At 43.9% G+C, this 19,561-nt stretch overlaps 1 protein-coding gene and 1 non-coding gene across 2 annotated transcripts; both read right to left on the bottom strand.

The window, feature by feature from the left end:
* Positions 1-5,486: 5,486 nt before the first annotated feature.
* Positions 5,487-5,649, bottom strand: LOC111755405 (U1 spliceosomal RNA). The gene has a single exon (XR_002789956.1). It is a non-coding gene; the product is annotated as a U1 spliceosomal RNA (small nuclear RNA).
* A 12,575-nt stretch (positions 5,650-18,224) lies between these two features.
* LOC100714367 (homer protein homolog 2-like) lies at positions 18,225-19,256 on the bottom strand. The gene has a single exon (XM_063254011.1). It carries the CDS (start codon positions 19,254-19,256, stop codon positions 18,225-18,227), a length of 1,032 nt encoding a protein of 343 aa, XP_063110081.1.
* Positions 19,257-19,561: the final 305 nt, after the last annotated feature.

The raw sequence follows: 19,561 nt of genomic DNA, 5'->3' as shown, positions 1-19,561 counted from the left end.
ATTGCTCCTCTCATGGTGTGCTGGATGTATTCATGCCTTCTGGGTGTACAGGTCCTCTGAGATGTGAAACTAGCATTGTTTATGGTGATAACTGTCCTTAGACTCAGTTGCCTTTCTCTTGTGATAAGAGGTATGTACCAAATCAGTGTGAGTTCACTACTCAAATAATAGCTGTTTAAAGAAACATATGGTTTGTATGTTAGATGTGTCACTGTTCTGAATCAAGATGGACATTAAAGTGTGCTATAAAAATAATGTCGTCATGATTATCATGCTAAAATATTACGTGTGACTTGATATTGTTTTGTTTGTAAAACTATACAATTGTTATCTGTTAACATTCTGCAGAGATTCAACTGCTAAAACAGCCATGGTTGGTGAGAGGTAACACCTGGCTATACTTTATATTTTGAAGTGCTTGATAGCCAGCTGAAATTATAATATTGAATAACTCTCCCCACTGCAATACTAAAATCACTGATCTTCTCTTGTTCAGTACCACAGTTTAGCGATTGAAATTAGAAAGGTACATGGGCTAAGAGAACAGTCAATATTTTGGCCCTAACTCACCAAGGTCAATGAGGACCCAGGACATGAGGGAACCTTTTCTATGAGATCTTACAATTTCGATGAGTCACCCAACATTCTGATCAGGGAAATTGCTGGACCCCAGAGGACAAGAATCAAGTGTAGAGTGTGCCAAAGGAAGATAACCAAGAGGGAAAAGTCTCCCATGCTTTCACAGAAAGCATCATAGTCAAGCAAGGTAGTGACCTGTCCTGACAACTGACACTAACAGAGGCACTGAGAGGTTCTATGCATGGCTCCAGAGTAATGTTTGAGGAGACTTAACTGACCTTGACAGACAGCAAGAGGTTAATTTTAATGAACAGGTCTCACTTTAACTTGGTTTTGAACATCCAGCAGAAAAGTATAACCAAAAGATATATAAAAAACAATGCCATAGTAATAAGGTAGGTATAGGCTGACCCCTTCTGTTAGTTTCCAGCTGCACAGGTAGCTGACCACTGTTATGGGTCGTTAAGAAAAATCTTTAGCTGGGCATGGTGGTGCACACCTGCAATCTCAGCACTTCGGAGGCTGCGGCAGGAAGGTCACTGTGAGTCTGAGGCCAGCGTGGTCTACAACGTGGGTTCAAGGCCAACCTGAACTGCATAGCAAAACCCTGTCCCAAAAAGACAAAAAACAAAACAAGACCAAAAAAAGGAAAAGAAAAAAACTATAAAGATCTATAAATACTAAACAAGAATCTTTAAATTCTTTAGCTAAAGTTACCCTTCAAAACCACCAACTCTCCATCTATTACAGCTAAAACCAGAGAGATTTATAATAAAATATCAGATTCCATCAGCAGAAGGGTATAAAAGGCAGTGGGTCACAATCACTATTCCTTTAAAAACAGTTTCTAGGCTTGGCTTTTTCACCTTCCTGCCTTTTCATTCTATACTCATGTTTTGATATACACGTTATAATCTCAAAAAATTTGCTTATTCTTGCCTAGGTGCTGTAAAACTCCAACTAATCATGCAGATGGAGCCAATGACCAATGTGTTACCAGGATCTACTAGACTGACCTCGTAAGGAGAGTTTATAACTGCTAAGTTACAACCTGACTCTATCTGAGATCCATTTGATTATCTATCTAGAGATGGTCCCTGACTGTGGTCTCCCCTACATCGACCCCTGTCACAATATAAAAATAGTTAGATGAAAACTATGCACCTTATCCCCTAACTGCAGTTAGGATAGCTCTTCAGAAGGGGAGATATTGTAGACAGACAAGGTAGTTATAAATATTATAGGCAGTTAGCCAGGGAAGGGCCCTCAGCACCAAAGATAATTGTCCAGAGGCACAGTCTCTGAAGCCCAGGGCTGAGAGAGGAAAGAAAGGAAGAAAGAAAGAAAGAAAGGAAGAAAGAAAGAAAGAAAGAAAATTAAGATTATACTTATATGACTATGATTACCTCCACAGGCACAACTGTATCTTGATATCTTTACTGTAAATTTTTAAAACCTGCTTATAGAAAGTAAATGCAGCCCATCAGAACATCATTGGCAAAAGAACAAATCTACGACCATGTCTAGGCCTCAAGTCCTAAGGAAAGATGTTCAAACAGGAAGGGGGGATGGCCCAATGCAGTTAACCCCACGGGCATGGGAGTGGGATTGTGTATTAATAGGCCAGGGAACTGCATTGTGGGTGCCATCACGGCCATGGAGAGGTGGTGGGCTCTGCTGCCACCAGGCCTATTTCGGATTCCACAGTGGAGTGGTTATGTTAATATGTTTGTGTGTTTCTGTTTCTACAGGAGACACCAAACCCAACAATGTCTAGATGCTATCCAACCTCATGTTTCAACTCTTGCAATTATAGAAACAAAAAGGAGGAACTGTTGGGGACCAGGGGACATGAAATAGTATTCTACTTTGTATGCTAGGGAACTGGCTACATGACTGGGTTCCTGGGCTCCAAGGCTGGTGTGACTTGCTTTAGAAACAGAAGTGTGCTGAAAGAAAGCTCAGGAATGTGGCATTCTTAAGGCGAGATAATATGTGCTGAGGACACCCTGAAGAATGCAGGCATTTTGATATGGAGAAGGACACATTCTCTACTAAATTGTTCTTCATTTGCTGCAGTTGGTGTCCCAAGAAAAGCATGCTACCCCTCTGATGGGGTGGATCAGGCCACTGGATACCCCAGGGGGGAACCGTGAGGAATAAAAAAAGATTAAAAAAATTTAAGGTACAAGGGAGAGCAGGAGGAGCTTGTGTTCAGTGGCCAAGCACGCTGACTTCATGGTCGCTTTATTAGCAGACAAGCAGCACAGTGGGGGAGGGAGTACTCTTCCTGGAACAGCAGCTGCAGTAAGAATGGCGTGCAAAATGGGGAGCGAAGTTAAGGACCTTCCCCAACCAGGATGCCAGCCTTCTTGGTGTTGCCCTCAGCAGACGTTATCTTGCCTCAGGGGCACTGAGGTTAGCTTTTTCTGCTAAGCAGGAGGCACAGGCCTTCCATATACCTTTCTGCCCCCAAAGCAAGGTTGCGCCATCTTTGGGACTGTGGGGGCTTAAATCACAGTCAGGCCCTCCATACTCTATCACATGGCCTGGTCCCCAACATCCCTCCCCCGTGCTTATTAATAAAAGTGGGTTGACCATGGGGACTGGTGTGCCTGTCCACTAGAGGCAGGTTTCTCTAGGTGCCCTGTACTGTGAATATTATCTCTTGTCTTTATTCCCCACCATTACCCCTACAGGTATAAAAGGTCTGATCAGCCCCCAGCACCCACCTTAAAATAAAATTTTTGAAAAGGACTAGGGACATACCCATTTTCTGATGTCTACCACAAATAAGACTCGCCTGTTCCTAACATTCATAAAAAAATGAATGATATAATTATGTATTCTTTTGTGTCTGGCTTTTTTTCACTCAACATAGGTCCTGAAGCTCAACCATGCTGCTACATATCATAGTACTGTTATTTCTTTACATTGCTGTGTAGCATTCCACTTTATGAATATATTAGTTTAATTTACCCAAATTTATTGTTAATAAGCATTTGGAATTTTTCTGACTTGGAACTATTATTAATAGAGTTCATAAGAGCATATTTTTCTCTCTCTCTTTTCTTTTGTTATTGGAGATTCAGCCAGGGCTTCGTGCATACTAAGCGCATGTTCTACCACTGAGTCACACTCCCAGTCCCTAACCTTTTTGTTTGTTTGTTTAAGAGAAAATCTAGGTCCATGTGTTACATGGTCCAGATTATATTTGGCTATAATCTTTAGTTTCTTTAGAGCAGTATCCACAACTTTCTAGGGCAAAACTTGGGCAAGAGGGTGCGTTTTAGTGTCCCTTGCATCACAAATACATATAAGATCTTTGAGGCTCACACTAGTGTCTGTCACTTGTGATCTGGCCATCAACAGTGGTGCACTGGAATTAATTACCATGAAATCCATTCTTGATCAGGCCCCAGTGAAATGCAGGTCTTTCCCTATGTCCTGAAAATAAAAGGCCACTGCACCCAAATTCCACAGATCTCCATGAGTTGTATTGTTTTTAAGGTCGCAGATAAGCACTCTGTCTTGAGTGAGCACCAAGACTTACAGGGAGGACTAACAGAAGCTGTGCCCTGACTGTATTGCTTGCATTTATGAAGTGAAGGAAACATCCATTGAATTTTATAAAGTGGAAAGAGTCAGTGAGAAAGTTCACCTTATAGAGACATTTCTCAGTCTTATCAAGAGACAATAAACACGAGTGGAATGGTACAGGATGAGGAAATGCCTGAGACTCCCCTCTGAGGACGATGTTATATATCCCCTGCCCCCTTCCCCGTGACCATGAACTCACACGGTGTTATGGGTTAAAAACTGGAGGTCAGCTTAACACCAGCTGAATTAAATCAGCATGGTGTGGCGTGTACATGGCCCACCTGAGGACTGTTGCCAGCATAAAAGGAGACACGGAGAGGAAGAGTGAGGTGTTGTGGGTTCTCCTAAGCGTTGCTGTTTGGAGCCACTGGTTCCCCTGGAGGAGCCTGTGCTGACCAGCTTTCTCTGGTATGAATTCTGCCATTTGCATCAGAGGAGTTCTCGACCTTGTCGCTGAGAATGGCTGTGGTTCACTTTGGGAGAGCTCTGGTCCTTACTTTGAGCATCAATTGCATCCTGGCTCTGGAGGGGAAGATGTGTGCTGTTTAATCTCCAGGAGGTTTGTTACACTGGCTTTCTGACATGTACTTGACTGTTCCCGTTGTTGGAAGAGCTTGGAGCCTCATTGTTACTGAGGATGGTTGTGGTGCTTTTCAGGGAAGCCCTGGTTCTTATTTTGAGCATCACTTGGTTCCACTGCAGAACCCTCAATCTACTGGCACAGCTCCTTCACCCCACTGGCATAGCTTCCACCTCTGACCTTTGGGCCTTCCCAACGCCAATCCGTAAAACAGACTTGCATGAGTCCTCGTCATGGGCTCTAGGCCTCCAGCTGAACTCTCAGGAGGCATTGTCATGGGCTCCAGGTCTTCATCTGGACTCACGCAGGACATTACTGTGGGATCCAGGCCCTTGACTGGATTTTCTAGGACTTCAGTGTTGTGGACAGATTTCCTCACCTTTCTTTGTATTTAACTCTGGGTGACCATCATAAAATACTATTATCAATTCTGTGTCCTGTATGTACTTGTTCTCCTTGCAACCCCTGACTGTGACACATGGGAATAGCTGTGCTGTCACTGTCCTTGGTTCACGATAATTTTGGCATTTAAAATATCTCACAAGTATCCCAATTATAGTTAGTTCTCCACATTTGTTAGTTTTAGTTTTTAAGCTATAGTTTCATGTTTATTATTTCCCAACACTCATTACCTGAGTGTTTTGGTTTTGAGGTGCCCTCTAAGAGTTTGTATACTGGAAACTTGGTCTCCAGGGTAGCAACGTTTTTTTGGTTTGTTTGTTTTTACCAGAGGAAATCACATATGCAATCCCCCACTATCATAAATTATGCAGTTGAGTTTCCCACATTTGGGGAAATCACAGGGATCAGCATGTCCGCAGTGCAATGGAGAAGCCTTGCCCAAGGAAATCACCTTTGTAATCATGGTGTCTTCCCTGCCAGCTAAGTATTAGTGCAGAAATGTTGAACAGGAGCTGGCTGAGTCATGATGGATCTTCCCTTCCTGAATGGATTAATCCACTAGTGGATGAGTGAATTAGCGGATTAGTGGATTGCCATGGGAGTGGGTTAGTCATCATGGCAGTAGGTCTGTTAAACAGTGGCTGTTTCTTCAACCCCCACTATCACATGGTGTCCTGTGTCACCTCTGTAAGGCAAAGATTGGGTCATGGTAAACTGGCTGGACAATCAGACATGATCTGTCAAATCACAGCCAGGATGGCTGCATAGGGCCGCTTCAGAACCCTGTGTGTGAAGGCCTGGATCTGATGTCAGAAGAAGATATAAAGTAGGGTGACCACTGACCTTGTGGCCACTATCTTCTTGTTCTCGCAGGGGCCCACTCAGAGTATATGGCATATTTTCTCTTGTTTTTTCAGTACTTCTTTTTTCTTCCTTTAACTTAAACAAATGTTAAACATTTAGATTCATCAGTTGTCCTGTCAAAATCTTCAAATGGAACAACAAGAGCCTGGAAACTGAACATCTCACTGACTAGTAATAGTTTTGGCGAGCCAGCCAAGAAGTAAGAGCCAATGGGGTGTGAAGTAGGGATAGGGATACTGGTGGGGCGCTATGTGGCTGCTCAGCTGGAGTCCCATCATGGAGCCAAGCCAAGCACGTGCCTTTGCCTGTGCCCTGCACTGGTTTGAGAACACACGCTGAGGCGTGTTGGCCAGGGAGTTCCCAAGGCCCATCTTGGGGTGAGGGAATGGCTAAGGGGTTGCGGACCAGGGGTCTTTGAGTGACCCTGCATCCTGCACCCTCTGTGTGCTGGCCAGGGGAAGGGAACACCTGTGAAAGGTGGCCTTTCTAAGGCTTGGTCTACGTGGCAGCCTGTGGAGCTACCACTACACTGTGAAGCTGTCAGGGCCCTTCTGTGGTGCAACTACTGAACACCCAGATGGCTACCCCAGCTGCACAGAGTTGTGTCATACCTGGTGCCCTTGCTGCCTGCCTGCACTTGCTGCTCAATCTCTAGAGCCTACCGAGGCACAGTGGGTAGTGCCAGTGCAGGTGAGTAGACTTGGAGCATGGGCAGCTGCCCCAGCTCTGGGGATTGGAGCTCTTGCAGCCAGCCACAAACACCAGTCCTGCTGCCCTGACTGTCCTACATCCAGGCATGTTGGGATAATGGTGGAGTGGGAGGGGTGGCATTTGTAGCCCAGGCCTCAAGGGGCTGTTAATTGGTGGAAACTAAGCCACTTCCCTTCTCTTCCTGCCAGTTCTCTCCCTTAGGGAGCAGGGTGGAGGCTTCCTGCCAAATCTCTCTTAGAGAGACCACTCCAATTGCACTGCTATGGAACATTGACGGTGAGGGCCGGGCAAGTGGATGTCACCTCTTGCCTGCCTCTCAATTCCTGCCGCTGCTACTGCAGAGTTAGGGTTGCGATAACTGCCAGCTTGGCGAGGATGCCTGGATCCTGGGCCACAGAGTTGCCCCCGCCCCCGTAACTGTGTGTGTGGGGTCCTTCCTGAGGATTGCTCGAGGCCCCTTCTCTGCCCGTTCACTGGACCCATTCATCTCACTGACGCCCGCATAGCTTCTGCTCATCCCAGGACAGGTGCCTTCTGTCTGCCCACTGAGACACACCCAGCTGGGGCCTGGTATTCCTTTCCTCCTGTCCCCTGCAGCTTCCCATGATGTGGTGATGACCAGGACAGGAGAGATCTCCTCCTCTCCCTCTGTTTGGCTAGTAGGGGGAGCCCTTGAATTTCACATAAGTCAAAACACCCAAGTAACACTTTCAATTCTTTCTCATGAAAGTCTTTGATGCAGTAGACACTGCTTCTGGTTTCATTTGAAGCTTTCTACACTGTTAAAATTTTGAGTTCCATTTGCTTTAACTTTAATAAGTTGATTAGGTAGGACACTGTTTTTTCATCTTAAAAGTTGTGGAGGGTATTGGTGTTTTTTTTTTTTCTTTTCTTTTAACCTCAATATTTAAAAAAAAATCTCTGCCAACTCTGTTCTCTGAATACATAGACTGAGCCAATATGAGCGTTTTATGAAAGTCAGTCTTATGGTATACGTAATAAGCCAGCGTGCTAACCCATGTAGAGGACTGTCGCTCTGGATCTTTGGTTATCAGAGTTTGCTGTCCTTAGGAAATCACCCAGACAGTTTGTTAGAGAATTTGACTCTGATCACATTCCCAGGAAAAATGATTTATTAAATCTGAGATGGAGCCCAGGAACCTACAATTCAAAAGTCTTCCAGACTCTCCCATTCTCATTAGAATGTAATTGGTTCTTTTACCATCCTTTGAGAAACATAACTCCTAGAGAAAAGATCACAGGAGAAATAGAACATATGAAAATGTTTATATTTAACATCTGCTAGGAATAAAAAGCCAGAAAGAGGAGCTGACGTGGATAATGAGGTCCGCAGCCATGCTCGGTGCTTCAGGGGTCTCTACCCAGGGGGTATGTTCCTCCCACATCCAATAACCTTGGTAACATTCTGGAAAGAAGGTTTTATCTTTCCTTTTTTTCTCTGTGGTGGTTGCTTCTGGAAAAAGTTAAACCTCAGGTCTTCTAGCTATACATCCATTCCAGCCCTCCGATTGCTGCCTTGTCACCTGACACTCTAGAGCAGAAAGAGTAGCCAAAGTCAGCTAGCTCTCCTGAGAAGAGCTGACAGCTTGATCTCCTGTTTTTGCTCAGAGCAGAGGTCTTCACTGAGACTGGCTCAGGAGATTCTTTTGGTGATTTTGTTGTTGTTGTGTGTTTTTTTTTTGTACTGAGGATCAAACTCACGACTGCGTGCTTACAAGGCAGATGCTTATGCCACTGAACTAAATCCCCAGCCCTGTTGTTGTTGAGAGGCTTGTTTTTACATTGTGATCATTTATTAGAATAAATAAAACAATTTGAAGATTATATATGTCCTGAGTAGAGGCCTTGTGCTTAGTGCCCAGGAGATTTTATGGTAAGGAGAGAAGAAATCGCAAGGATAATGCAGAGACTCCTCACCTCAGAGCTCTGGACTAAGTGCACATTCCTATACCTTCAGAGCACCTGCAGTGCTGCATCGGTCATTCTCAGGGTCTTCTAAGGTAGGGTCTGATGCATAGTGAACTCAATCAGATCTGTAAAGAAACAGTTGCTGAATAATTCTTGATAAATGCCTGCTCATTTTCTTACTCATTATATTTTTAGTACATCCTTCCTGCCTTGCTTTGTTTATGAGGATTTTTGTTGAGAAGGTGACTCCCAAGTGTCTACAACCTTTCACTGGTTAAACAAACGAAAAAAAAAAAAGCCTAGTAAGGCCTGGAGCTTCTTGGAGATTACTTCAGTGGTTTTGATCAGAATACTGATGGGAAGGTGGACAGTAGAGGCCATTCTAAGAGGAACAGGAGGTAAAGTTCATTGTTGTCACATCGTAGCAACAAACTTGGGCTGTGTTCATGCCCAAGGACTCAGTGACAAATTGGGATATCTGGCAGAAGAAATCTTTAAAGCACTAGGGCATTATTGCCCAGATACTTTTAATTGCTTATAGAGAGATGCTAAAGAAAAGACATGACTTAAATATAGAATATAAAGGTGAGTAAATCATAGAATTTGGAAAGCTTATGGCTTGGTCACATGGAAAGAACAGAAAGCATCTTGGGGAGAATAAACCAGGGATGTAGGCCAGTGACTCTTTGCTACTGAGATTTGTCTGGGGAGAATGAAGCCAGAGGATATTCCTCAAGGTAGTGGGAGAAGGATCCAGTGAAATCTCAGAGGTCATCAAGGCTGCCCTTCTGTCATAGACCAAAAGGTCTAGGAAAGTAGTGTAGTTTGGGGGAGCCACATCCTCCATGGGCTCACTTCCCAGAGCTCTCTGGTCTGGTTCAATGCTTCTTATCCACCTTGCTATCGCTCAAGCAGCCCCACCTGTGGCCCCACCTGCCGCTGAGGAAGGTAAAAGCTATAGACTTTGGCAGCATCCATGTGGTGCTGATTTTGTAGATGTGCAGAAAGCAAGTCCTTTGGGGGCAAGGCAATCTCCACCTAGATTTCAAAATGTCGCCAAAAAGGGCCTGAGAAGGTAACCTGAAGTGGAGATAGGGACCTCAACTCCCTTGCACCCTACATGGAATAGATTCGTTGACTCTCATCACAGAAAAGCCTTTTAGAACGTGTTGGTTAGAGGCATAGACCAAGTTAGTCAGTAGAATCAAAGTGCACAGAATTGCAGGTGGTCACGGATGAGGTCCGCTATAGTCTGAGTTTGAGACTAAATGTGTGTTCTTCAAGGAGGTATCCTTTAAGATGGGTGAGCTAAGATGTTTTGTTCAATATTCTTTGAATTTTTTTTTGAGACAGGTCATATTATGTAGTTCAGGCTAGTCTTGAACTCATTATGGATCCCAGGTTGGCCTCAATCTCACAGTGACCCTCTTCCTCAGTCTCTGGGATTACAGGCATGTGCTGCCATGTCCTGCATTATTCTTTGAATTTTTGAATCTGTTTCTTTATCTTAAAGCTGGGTTTCTGCCCTTTACTTTATCAGCTAGTTATTTTATGGATTTACAGTATGTTTGAGGACTTGGGGTATGGTGGGGTTGGAAGAAGAAAACAAGGCAGCCAGGGAGTACAAACAAACCCAGGGAGTAAGGATACAGAGTATAGATATGGGCAACCGTGGGTCACTTTGATCATACCTTAGAACTATTGTTTCCTTGCCTCTTCTCTGCTTATCTTTATTTCTTTTGTCCTACAACAAAGGTCTCAAAAAGCCTAAGGAACCAGGGAGACATTGTTGCTAGGGCAAGAGGGACAGAGAGCCCTCCCTAGGCTAATACTGAATGAAACTGTGGAGCTGAAGCTGCCCAGAGAGTTTTACTGGGCAATACGTGCAGGAGCCGTGGGAGGGGCTACATCGAGAGTCCAGAATAGTAGTGCTACCAGCACACAGTGCCAGCCCAGGAAAGCTGAGCATGGGCTGGGTCCAGTAGAGCTATAGGTTGGGGCAATGATCCCATGGGGCACCACAAGACTAAAGACCATTCTAGAGTCTCAAGTCTTAATGTTGTTTTCCTTGTTGCGTTTTGGGCTTACATAGTATCAATTATCTCTTTCTTCTTTCCTGCTGCTCCCTTTTGGGGTGGGAATGTCTGTCCTACTGTCATATTCTGCAGGTAGATAACTTGTTTCATGTTGCAACCTCACAGTGGGAAGGAATCTGCCTCAAGATGAATCATGCCTTGAGTCTCATACATATCTGACTTAGATGAGACTTTGAACTTTAGAGTTGATAATGGAACTTGTTAAGTCTTGTTCCATCGGGATGAAAGTGGCATACTCTGCATCTGAGAAAGACAGAACTTTTGGGAGTCGTGGTAAAATTTTATGGTTTCAATGTCGTTGTTAGTGAGGTTGCTTTTCTATAATGAACAAGGCTTGTTTTGGTTCACAGTTTTGAGATTTTGTCCATGATCTATTGGTACTATTGGATTTTGGGATTATGGTGGAGCATGTGATGGAACAAAACTGCCAACCTCATGCCTGTGATTTGAAAGTATGAAAGAGAAAGGGGTTGGAGGTCAGTAGTCTCATCCAAGAAGATCAGAAGAACTCCACTAGGCTTTGCCCCTTAAAGTATTTCCACGTGCCTGGCATGGTGGCACATGTCTGTAATCTAGCACTCAGGAGGCTGAGGTAAGAGAATCATCATGAGTTCAAGGCCATCCTGAGCTATCTAAGTATGTTCAAAGCCAGTCAGTACTACACAGTGAGACCTTCTCTCAAAAAAGGTACAGCCTCCTAATACCACCAAACTGGCAACCAAGTCTTTTCACATGTGGGCCTTGGGGGACACTTATCCAAACTATGGCAAATGGGTTCTCTAAAAATCATATTTTGGGAATGTGCTTCCCAATGTTGTAGTGTTGAGAAGCAGAACCAGCTTGTTGGGAGGAACCCAGGAGGATGTCAAGATGAGGCAGCAAAAGGCAATCTCAGACCTCCAGCCCACACAGAACAAGTCTGAGAGATACAGTCATGGAAGAAAGTGGAAGTCACACACCTGAAATCCCTGAGAGGATAGCAACTAGAGTAAAGACATAATTTCACAAGGCTGTAAAAGCAATCAAATCAGAAATAAGGTCTCAGGTAAGAGAAGAAATCACAAGCATTATAAGAGAATTGCTGAACATATCTAAAGAAAACATAGAAAAAAAGAAGGGCATAGGACAATGATGGAAACCTTAAATGAACAATATAGGAAGGAATTACAATGTGTAAAACAGATTAAAAGAGACCTCCAGGAAATTAAAAAGTCAATTGAAAACTGGCAAAACCACTTGAAAGAGACTGAAGATAAATTTTCAGACCTTGAAGACAGGATTGTAGCTAGTAATCATGAAAGAAAAGATCTCTCAAAAATGACAAGGAAGGAGGAAATAACAATTCAACCGCTGCGGGCCAGACATTTAGCTCAGTGGTATAAGTGCCTGCCTGGCAGGCGTGACCCCTGGTACCAAAACAAAACAAACAAAAAAACAAAGAAAGCCAATTCAACAGCTGCAAGATATTCAAAGAAAAATAATTTAAGAGTGATAGGTATCAGTGAAAAAGCATGAGTCAACACATAGGAAATAAAAAGGCTTTTTACAGAAGTAATAGCAGAAAACTTCCCAAACATGGAAAAAGGATCTAGTATTCAGATAAGCGAGGCATTTAAAACTCCAGCTAGCCATAACCAAAGTAAATCTGCACACACACATATAATAATCAAGACTCCAGAAATTCAGCACAAGAACAGAATATTAAAAGCTGTTAGAAAAAAGAAACAGATCACTTATAAAGGGAAACCAATCAGAATCACAGCAGACTTGTCAATACAAACCATCAAGTCAAGAAGAGTTTGGAGTGAAGGGTTTTAGATCCTAGAAGAAAACAATTTCCAACCTAGACTGATGTACCCTGAAAAACTATCTTTCAAAACTGATGGAAAAACAAGATACTCCCATAATAAAGAACAACTGAAGGAATTCATGACCACCAAACCAGCCCCACAGAGCGTGCTGAAGGATATTCTAGAGAGAGATAAAGATGATCATGATTCCAGGAACAGCAGCAGAAGAGGATCACAAACAAGACAGGCAATTGAATGAAGGGGGAAAGTGGAGGGCCAACAATAGGAGGATACCAGGGCAGAGACAAACCAATTATGCTGGTTGTAACCATTGATGTAGATGGCCTCAGGTCAGCAATGAAAAGAAAAACAGGGAGAGTGGATCAAGAAACACGATCCGTCGACATACTATATACAAGAAACACAGAATCTAACTGGAGAGGAAATTCATAGATGAAAAATCAAAGGGGAAAAAACAATTATTTCACATAACAGGAAAGAAATCAATTGTTCCATGTGACAGGAGACCGGGAAAAAGCAAGGATAACTTGTCCATCAACCACAGAATGGATAAGAAAGATGTGGTATTTTTCATATAATGGAAAGCTACCCAGCTATAAGATAGGATAATCTCAAGGGTCTTGGATACAACTGGAGAATATGTTCATGGGCAAAATGGTTTGAACTCATTCTGGTGAACACTGCATTGTCTCCCTAGCATGAAAAAATAGAAGGAGTTCGTAGGATCCAAAAACACAATAGATATTATGAAAGTGATAGGGAAGCAGACAATTCCTTATTGTCTTATCTTGAACTCTTGTATCGTTTTCATAATTTTGTTAGGTTTGATTTTGCTCTATCTTGTTTTGTTAGATTTTGTCTGATGGTACTGGCAGCTAATTTGAAGATAACAGGATGCATTATGGTAATCATTGCTGGTTTCTCATTATCTTTTGCTTTGAAGACCTATAGTGCTTTCGTTCTTTTGTTTAGATTGGTTTTATTCTGCTTTGTTTTGTTTTGTTTGATTTTAATATGTGTGATGGCATGGACAGCTATTTTAAAGAAAACTAGATACTTATTGTTTTTGGAGTGCTGTAATGCTTTCATTCTTTTGTTTAGATTGGTTTATTCTGTTTTGTTTTTTCCTGTCATCTTGTTCTGAAGTCCTATAATGCATTTATTCTTTTGCTTTGGTTGGTTTATTCTGTTGTGTTTTGTTTGATTTTATCATGTGTGATAGTATGGACGGCTATTTTGAAGAAAACAAGAGGCATTATGTTAGCCATTGTTGATTTCCTACTGTCTTGTTTTGAAGTCATGTAATGCCTTTATTCTTTTGCTTTGATTGGTTTTATTTAATTTTCTTGTGTGTGATGGTATGGACAGCTATTCTGAAGAAAATGAGACAGATTATGGTAGCAACTGTTGATTTTCTTTTGTTTTGAAGTCCTGTGTTGCTTGCATTGTTCTGTTTTATTTTACTTTATTCTCTTTAAAATAAAAAAATCAACAACTGGGATCTCATCCTATTAAAACACTTTTGCATAGTCAAAGAAATCACCAGTCAAATGAAAAGTCAACCCACAGAGTGTAAAAACATTTTAGCCAGTACTTTCTCAGACAAAAGGGCTAATATCTAGAATAAAAGAAGAATGGAAAAAACCTAAACCCAAACTTAAAGACCCAACCCAAAAATGGACATCTGCAATGAATATATGTTTCTCAGATGAAGAAATGAAAATGACAAATATATGAAAAATTGTTCAACATTACTGCTCATTTGAGAGATACAAATTCAAACAATGCTGAGATTCCATTTCATTACAGAAAGAATGGCTATTAGCAAGAATAAGGTCCTTAACAAATATAAGAGTGGCTGTGGGGAAAAAGTAACTCTTCTCCACTGCTAGTGGGATTGTAGACTGGTGCAACCACTGTGAAAATTAGTGTGGGGATTCCTCAAAAAACTAGAATTAGAGGCCTGATTTGACCCAGACCTTACCCTTTTGGGTATCTTCTTGGAAGAAATGAAAACATACCACAGTGATGTATGTACAGTTTGTAATGCTAAATCTTGGGAACAGCCCAAATAACCATCAACTGAGGAATGGGTAAAGAAGACATTTTTTATTTGTCTAATGGAGTATTGCTGTATAAAGAAGGATAAATTCAAGACATTTGTAGGTAAGAGTATGGTCTCAAAGTGTATCCATTTAAGTGAAGCAAATCATACACATATGTGTAAATATTGCATGGTCTCCCTGGTATGAGAAATTGAAAGAGTAAATAAGAACCAAAATACAAATGGATACTGTGAAATAGAAATCATTCAAAAGGAAAAAGGAATTCAGGAGGAAGAAGGGGAAAGGAAGGATAGGAAAGCAAAAATATGATAAAAGAAGGAAAAAAGAAAAGATTTTGTAAATAAGAAAGAGAAGAAGTGTTGAAGAGAGGGGAAGTGATTGGGAAAAAAGAGGAATCAAGGTACATAACATACAGGGACAAATTCTCTATGATGAATATGATCATTATGTATATCTAAATTTTATGGATAAACAATAGAAATGTTCTCTATTTAATGGCGAATGTTATCATATGCTCCTTTATTCTGCAACATGGTTTCCTTTATTCTTTGAACATACTCGTAATTTCTGTCTTGAAGTATTTCTCTGCTACATTCATCATCCACACTTGATCTATTTCCTATGCATGGCCACATTTTTGTTTCTTTGCATATCTCATAGAGTTTTGTAAAACTCTGGATATTTCAGATAACATAACATAACTACCCTTGATTTTGATTCACTCCTTTCCACCCAGCATTGCTTATATTTGATCATTTGCTTGGGCCTACATTATAGGATCTATTATCCCACAGTATGTGGCTACTAATATTTCAACTTAGTCACTCTTTTAAAAATTCTTGTTTTTCTTTGAGAACTGGCTTCCAGGAGCCATCTCTGTCAGCATGGTTTAGTGGTGAGACAAGAGTTGGTCAGAGGCTGTGTTTAAATGCACTGGGTCAGTAATCACCATCTGCTGATGGATCTGTGTGTGACTTTAAAGATTAGATGAAGTAAGATTATACACCAGGCTTTACTTATCATGTACCCAGTCCCACCACTCAGCCAAGAAGTAGATAGCTAGAGACCTCTTTTTCTCCCACGTGGACCTGCACATGTGCAGACTTCTAGCTCTCCCAAGATATGTAGCAGCTTATCAAGTGCAGTTTTGCTCTCCAGATCTCCCTGTTAAAACCCAGGTAGGGTGCTGTTCTTTTGTTTGCCCAGCTGGTATCACAGTCTTGCTATGATTTGGCCCTTACTTGCAGTTTGTCTCTGGAGATTGCTGTTGCTTTGTGACAGTGATCTTGGACTTGCGCTTTTGATTCTCAGCTTCAGATCAAGTCAAGACAGAGGAGAAGGGCCAACTCTCTCATGTTTTCCCCCAGCCTGGTTGGAGAGGGCGTGACGTGGCCAGCAGCCAGCATGTCCCTCTCCTTTGCTTTGCTTTGCTCCCCCTTGCACTCTAAAAGAACCCTAGGCTGATGGGCAACAAAGTCATCCCCTGCAGGCAAGGCTGCATTCCTCAACTTGGCATTCCTGTCCACTGTCCTAGAACTTTTGTTCCAGGAGAAAGACAGAAGAGAATAGTCCCAAACTAAAGTGACACAAAATTCTATTTTTTCCTATTAAGGTTCAGCACTTTTTTCTTGAAAAAGCACTTTTGAAATTCACTTGTATCAATGGTCAATTTCCAGAATCACAAAATACATATTTTTTTAATTGTATCTTCATTTTCTGGGAGAAAGAAAATCAGTCTCCTCATGAAGCCACTTGGGAAATCCTACACATGATCTTTCCTCTTTTAAAAATCTCCCCTTATGCTTAACATATATTTCCAAGACAAAACCATTGGATAGATATTATTTTCTTTTGATAGATGAGATGACAGAACCATAAGTGTTAAAACCTGATTTCCCAAGGTCACCATAGTCGGTAAGAGACTGAATTTGGCCTGGGTTCTAAAAGTTCTAAACCAAGTGTTGAGAGAATATCCAGTGCAGTTCAGTGCCCTGAAGGTTCCTGTGCAAGAAGAGAAATACACTGCCAGGTAAATGCTGAAGAAAAGGAAGATGGGGAAAGTTGTGTTGAGTTTGTGCCTCTCTCAAAGCCCTGAGTCACGAAACTTGAGAAATAGTTGGAGAAAATGAAGAAAATAATTCCATTTGTAGGATGACCATTGAGGACATAAATGCAGTCTTCCCAGAAACTGAATTAGACAAGAAATATCCTTTCCCGGTCTGTTCGCAGTGCAGAATTTATAAAATTGAGTCTGGGAGAATGCTCTGGCCCTTATATTACAAACTCTGAAGTTTTAAAAATGACAATATAGTTCTGGGAAAAGAAAGATAGCTACTAAGTAAGAATACTTTCCCTACACCCCACTCACAGGGCTGAGGCTCTAGCTCAGCAGTGACAGCCTGAGAACCCTGCTGTGCCTGCCCAGCTTGTGCTTGTCCGGCAGAGATTCCAGACCAGGAGAAGCAAGGCAGGAAAGCCAGAAGCTGCCACCCCACCCCACCGCGTCCATAAAGCTGACGCTATGCACTGAGGAAAGTTGCCCACTGTTTTTGGCCTCTCAAGCCGTGTGGCTCAGAGGTTCTACCCAGGAGGAAAAGCTGGTCCCAGGAAGAGAGTGCTACAGAGTTCTCACTGCAAGACCTGACTTTATTTGGAACAGAATGTGGAGAATTGAATACTAAGGGCTGTCTTACAAACAGTGGAGATTTTGGTGGCCAGCATGAGGCACAGGCAGGGAGCATTAGGGAAAGAGACAGGTAAGAAACAGGCTTGAGATGGGTATGGTGGTGCACACCTGTAATCCCAGCACTGAGGCATTTGTATAAAGGTGTTCTGTGTGCATGAGTTTTCATTTCTCTTTTAAAAGATATTTTGGGACAAATATTAAGTGCCTACTTTGTGTCAGGTCCTGAGCCAGGCATCCTTGCTGAATGCTGTCCCCACAGCATGAGCATCTGCTTAGAAAGTCAAAATTAAGGAAAGGAGCATTGGAGCAACCAGACACAAGGAGATGAAAGCAGTGTGGAGGCAAGTTCCTCTGAGGCACAAGAGCCCCCCACCCCCACCCCAGCAAGAGCCCCCTCCAACAGATCCCTAGTAAATGCTTGCTTTAAAGCACCTCGATGTTGCCTGAGAGTTGTCCTCCACGCTGCCATAGACGGGAACCTGACAGACAGTTACATACTTTGAGTGCTATTCAGTAAAAGGCGCAAAACGGCCTGTCATAACAGATACCGATATTTGAGTTAGAAAAGACTTTTATTTTTCCCAATTCATGGGGTTGCAACAAGCCCACGAAGATCTTAAAGATACAAACGTTTCTGCCCTGAACATGTAAACGTTTAAGACATCCCTGGTTTTGGATTCCTGAGTCAGAATCTGCCATCACAACCTCGAAGGCCAGAGAAGCAACAGGAGGACCCCCCCCCCCCCCAGAGGAGTGAGCAGACAGCGGACAGCGCAACGGGTGTGGAAACGCGACACCTGGCACCGCAGCCACAGAAGCAGCGCAAGCCAGGCGCGTCCCAGCCGACTGCATCTCCATGGCCCGCGGGACTCAGGCCGGGCCAGCTCTCCGCCGCCCTCCCTAGTCCTCGTCGGTGCCCAGCTCGGCGAGGCCTTGGCTGATTTCACGGAGGTCATCGATCTTTCTGTCCAGCCGGCTCAGGAAGCTCTTCAGGTCAGACCTCAGGGGACGCCGCCTGCGCTTGCTCTTGGAAAGGTCCACCCTCAGGCACCGCACTTCGCCTTCCAAGTTGTGATCGCCTCTCTCCGCTGCCCCCAGCTCCTCAGAGACACGGTCACACTCCCATCTGAGCTGAGGGAGGGCTTCGGTTTGTTCCCGGAGATCTTTCACCTCTGTCTCCTTCGCCCGGAGTTTGTACTCCAGCGCCTCAATTGTCCTCTTCAGCTGGGTGGCGCCCTCCAGCTCCCCGTCCGTCTCGCGGCGCTGCTCTTCCAGCTCCTCGATCCGCTGGCGCAGCCGCTCGTTCTCCTCCCTGCAGGCGCAGACCTGCTTCTTCCACTGCTCCACGCTGGCCGCCGAGTCCTGCAGCGCCGAGCTCAGCTGCGCGTTGCTGTCGCGCAGGGTCTGCAGCTCCAGCTCCCACTTCCCCAGCTGCGCGGCACTCGGAGTCACAGCAGCCTTCGGCTTCTCCTCCGCCTTGAGGCGGGTGTCGGCGGGATCTGCGGGAGGGGCCATTCCCTCGCCCGCCCCATCCGCCCTGGATGCTCGGGAATGATTATTCGAGGTCCCCAGTTGCTCCCGGGATTTTTCTCTGGCTAGTTTGGTAGCTTCTTTGACCTCTTGGAATTTCTCTGCAAACTTCGTCAGCTGCTGATCAGAAGAAAACCCCAGCCCAAACATTGTGTTGGCTTTGCGGTCCGCCCACTGCCCAAACCTCTGCGACGTTTTGGTGAAGGACATGTTCGTTGTGATCGTGCTGTGTATGATCACCCTGTCTCCGTCCACACTGATGATCCGATAGCTGTTCCTTGTGGCATCGTAGAAATAGGAAACGGCCACTGCCTGTCGGCTCAGAGGCACCCAGATCATCTTGGTTCTGGGGTCAATCTGAAAGACTTGCGCTCGGGTCGTGAAGATGGGCGGTTCTCCCATCTCCAGAGTGCTCGGGCGGCCGCTCCCACCCGGGCCCTGGCCGGTGCTCCGCCTGCTCTGCAGCCGCTCACTGCGCGCGACCAGGGCAGCGAAGCGCACTGGGCTCCGGGTGGACTCTCCTGGAGCACAGCAGACTGGGTCCCGCCTCCGGGAGGCGGGGTAGGGGTGGAGGTGGGGTGTCTCCCGCTCTCTCCCGATCCCTCTGTCCCTGCCTGCCTGCTCTATCCCCATTCTCCATTCTCTTAATTGCTCTTGTGAAAATGCCACGGAATTGTATAACTGGACCATATGGTAAATGCATGCTC

This window comes from Cavia porcellus, unplaced genomic scaffold (assembly GCF_034190915.1).
Source record: "Cavia porcellus strain 051 isolate PalLab524CR breed Dunkin Hartley unplaced genomic scaffold, mCavPor4.1 scaffold_7, whole genome shotgun sequence".
In the NCBI taxonomy this organism is placed as follows: Eukaryota; Metazoa; Chordata; class Mammalia; order Rodentia; family Caviidae; genus Cavia; species Cavia porcellus.
Note: the sequence above shows the minus strand (reverse complement) of the source record. Positions and strands in the feature narration are given on the sequence as shown.

Excerpts from the sequence above, each read along its gene's own strand:
- LOC100714367 (XM_063254011.1), bottom strand. The coding sequence starts at position 19,256 with ATGGGAGAACCGCCCATCTTCACGACCCGAGCGCAAGTCTTTCAGATT.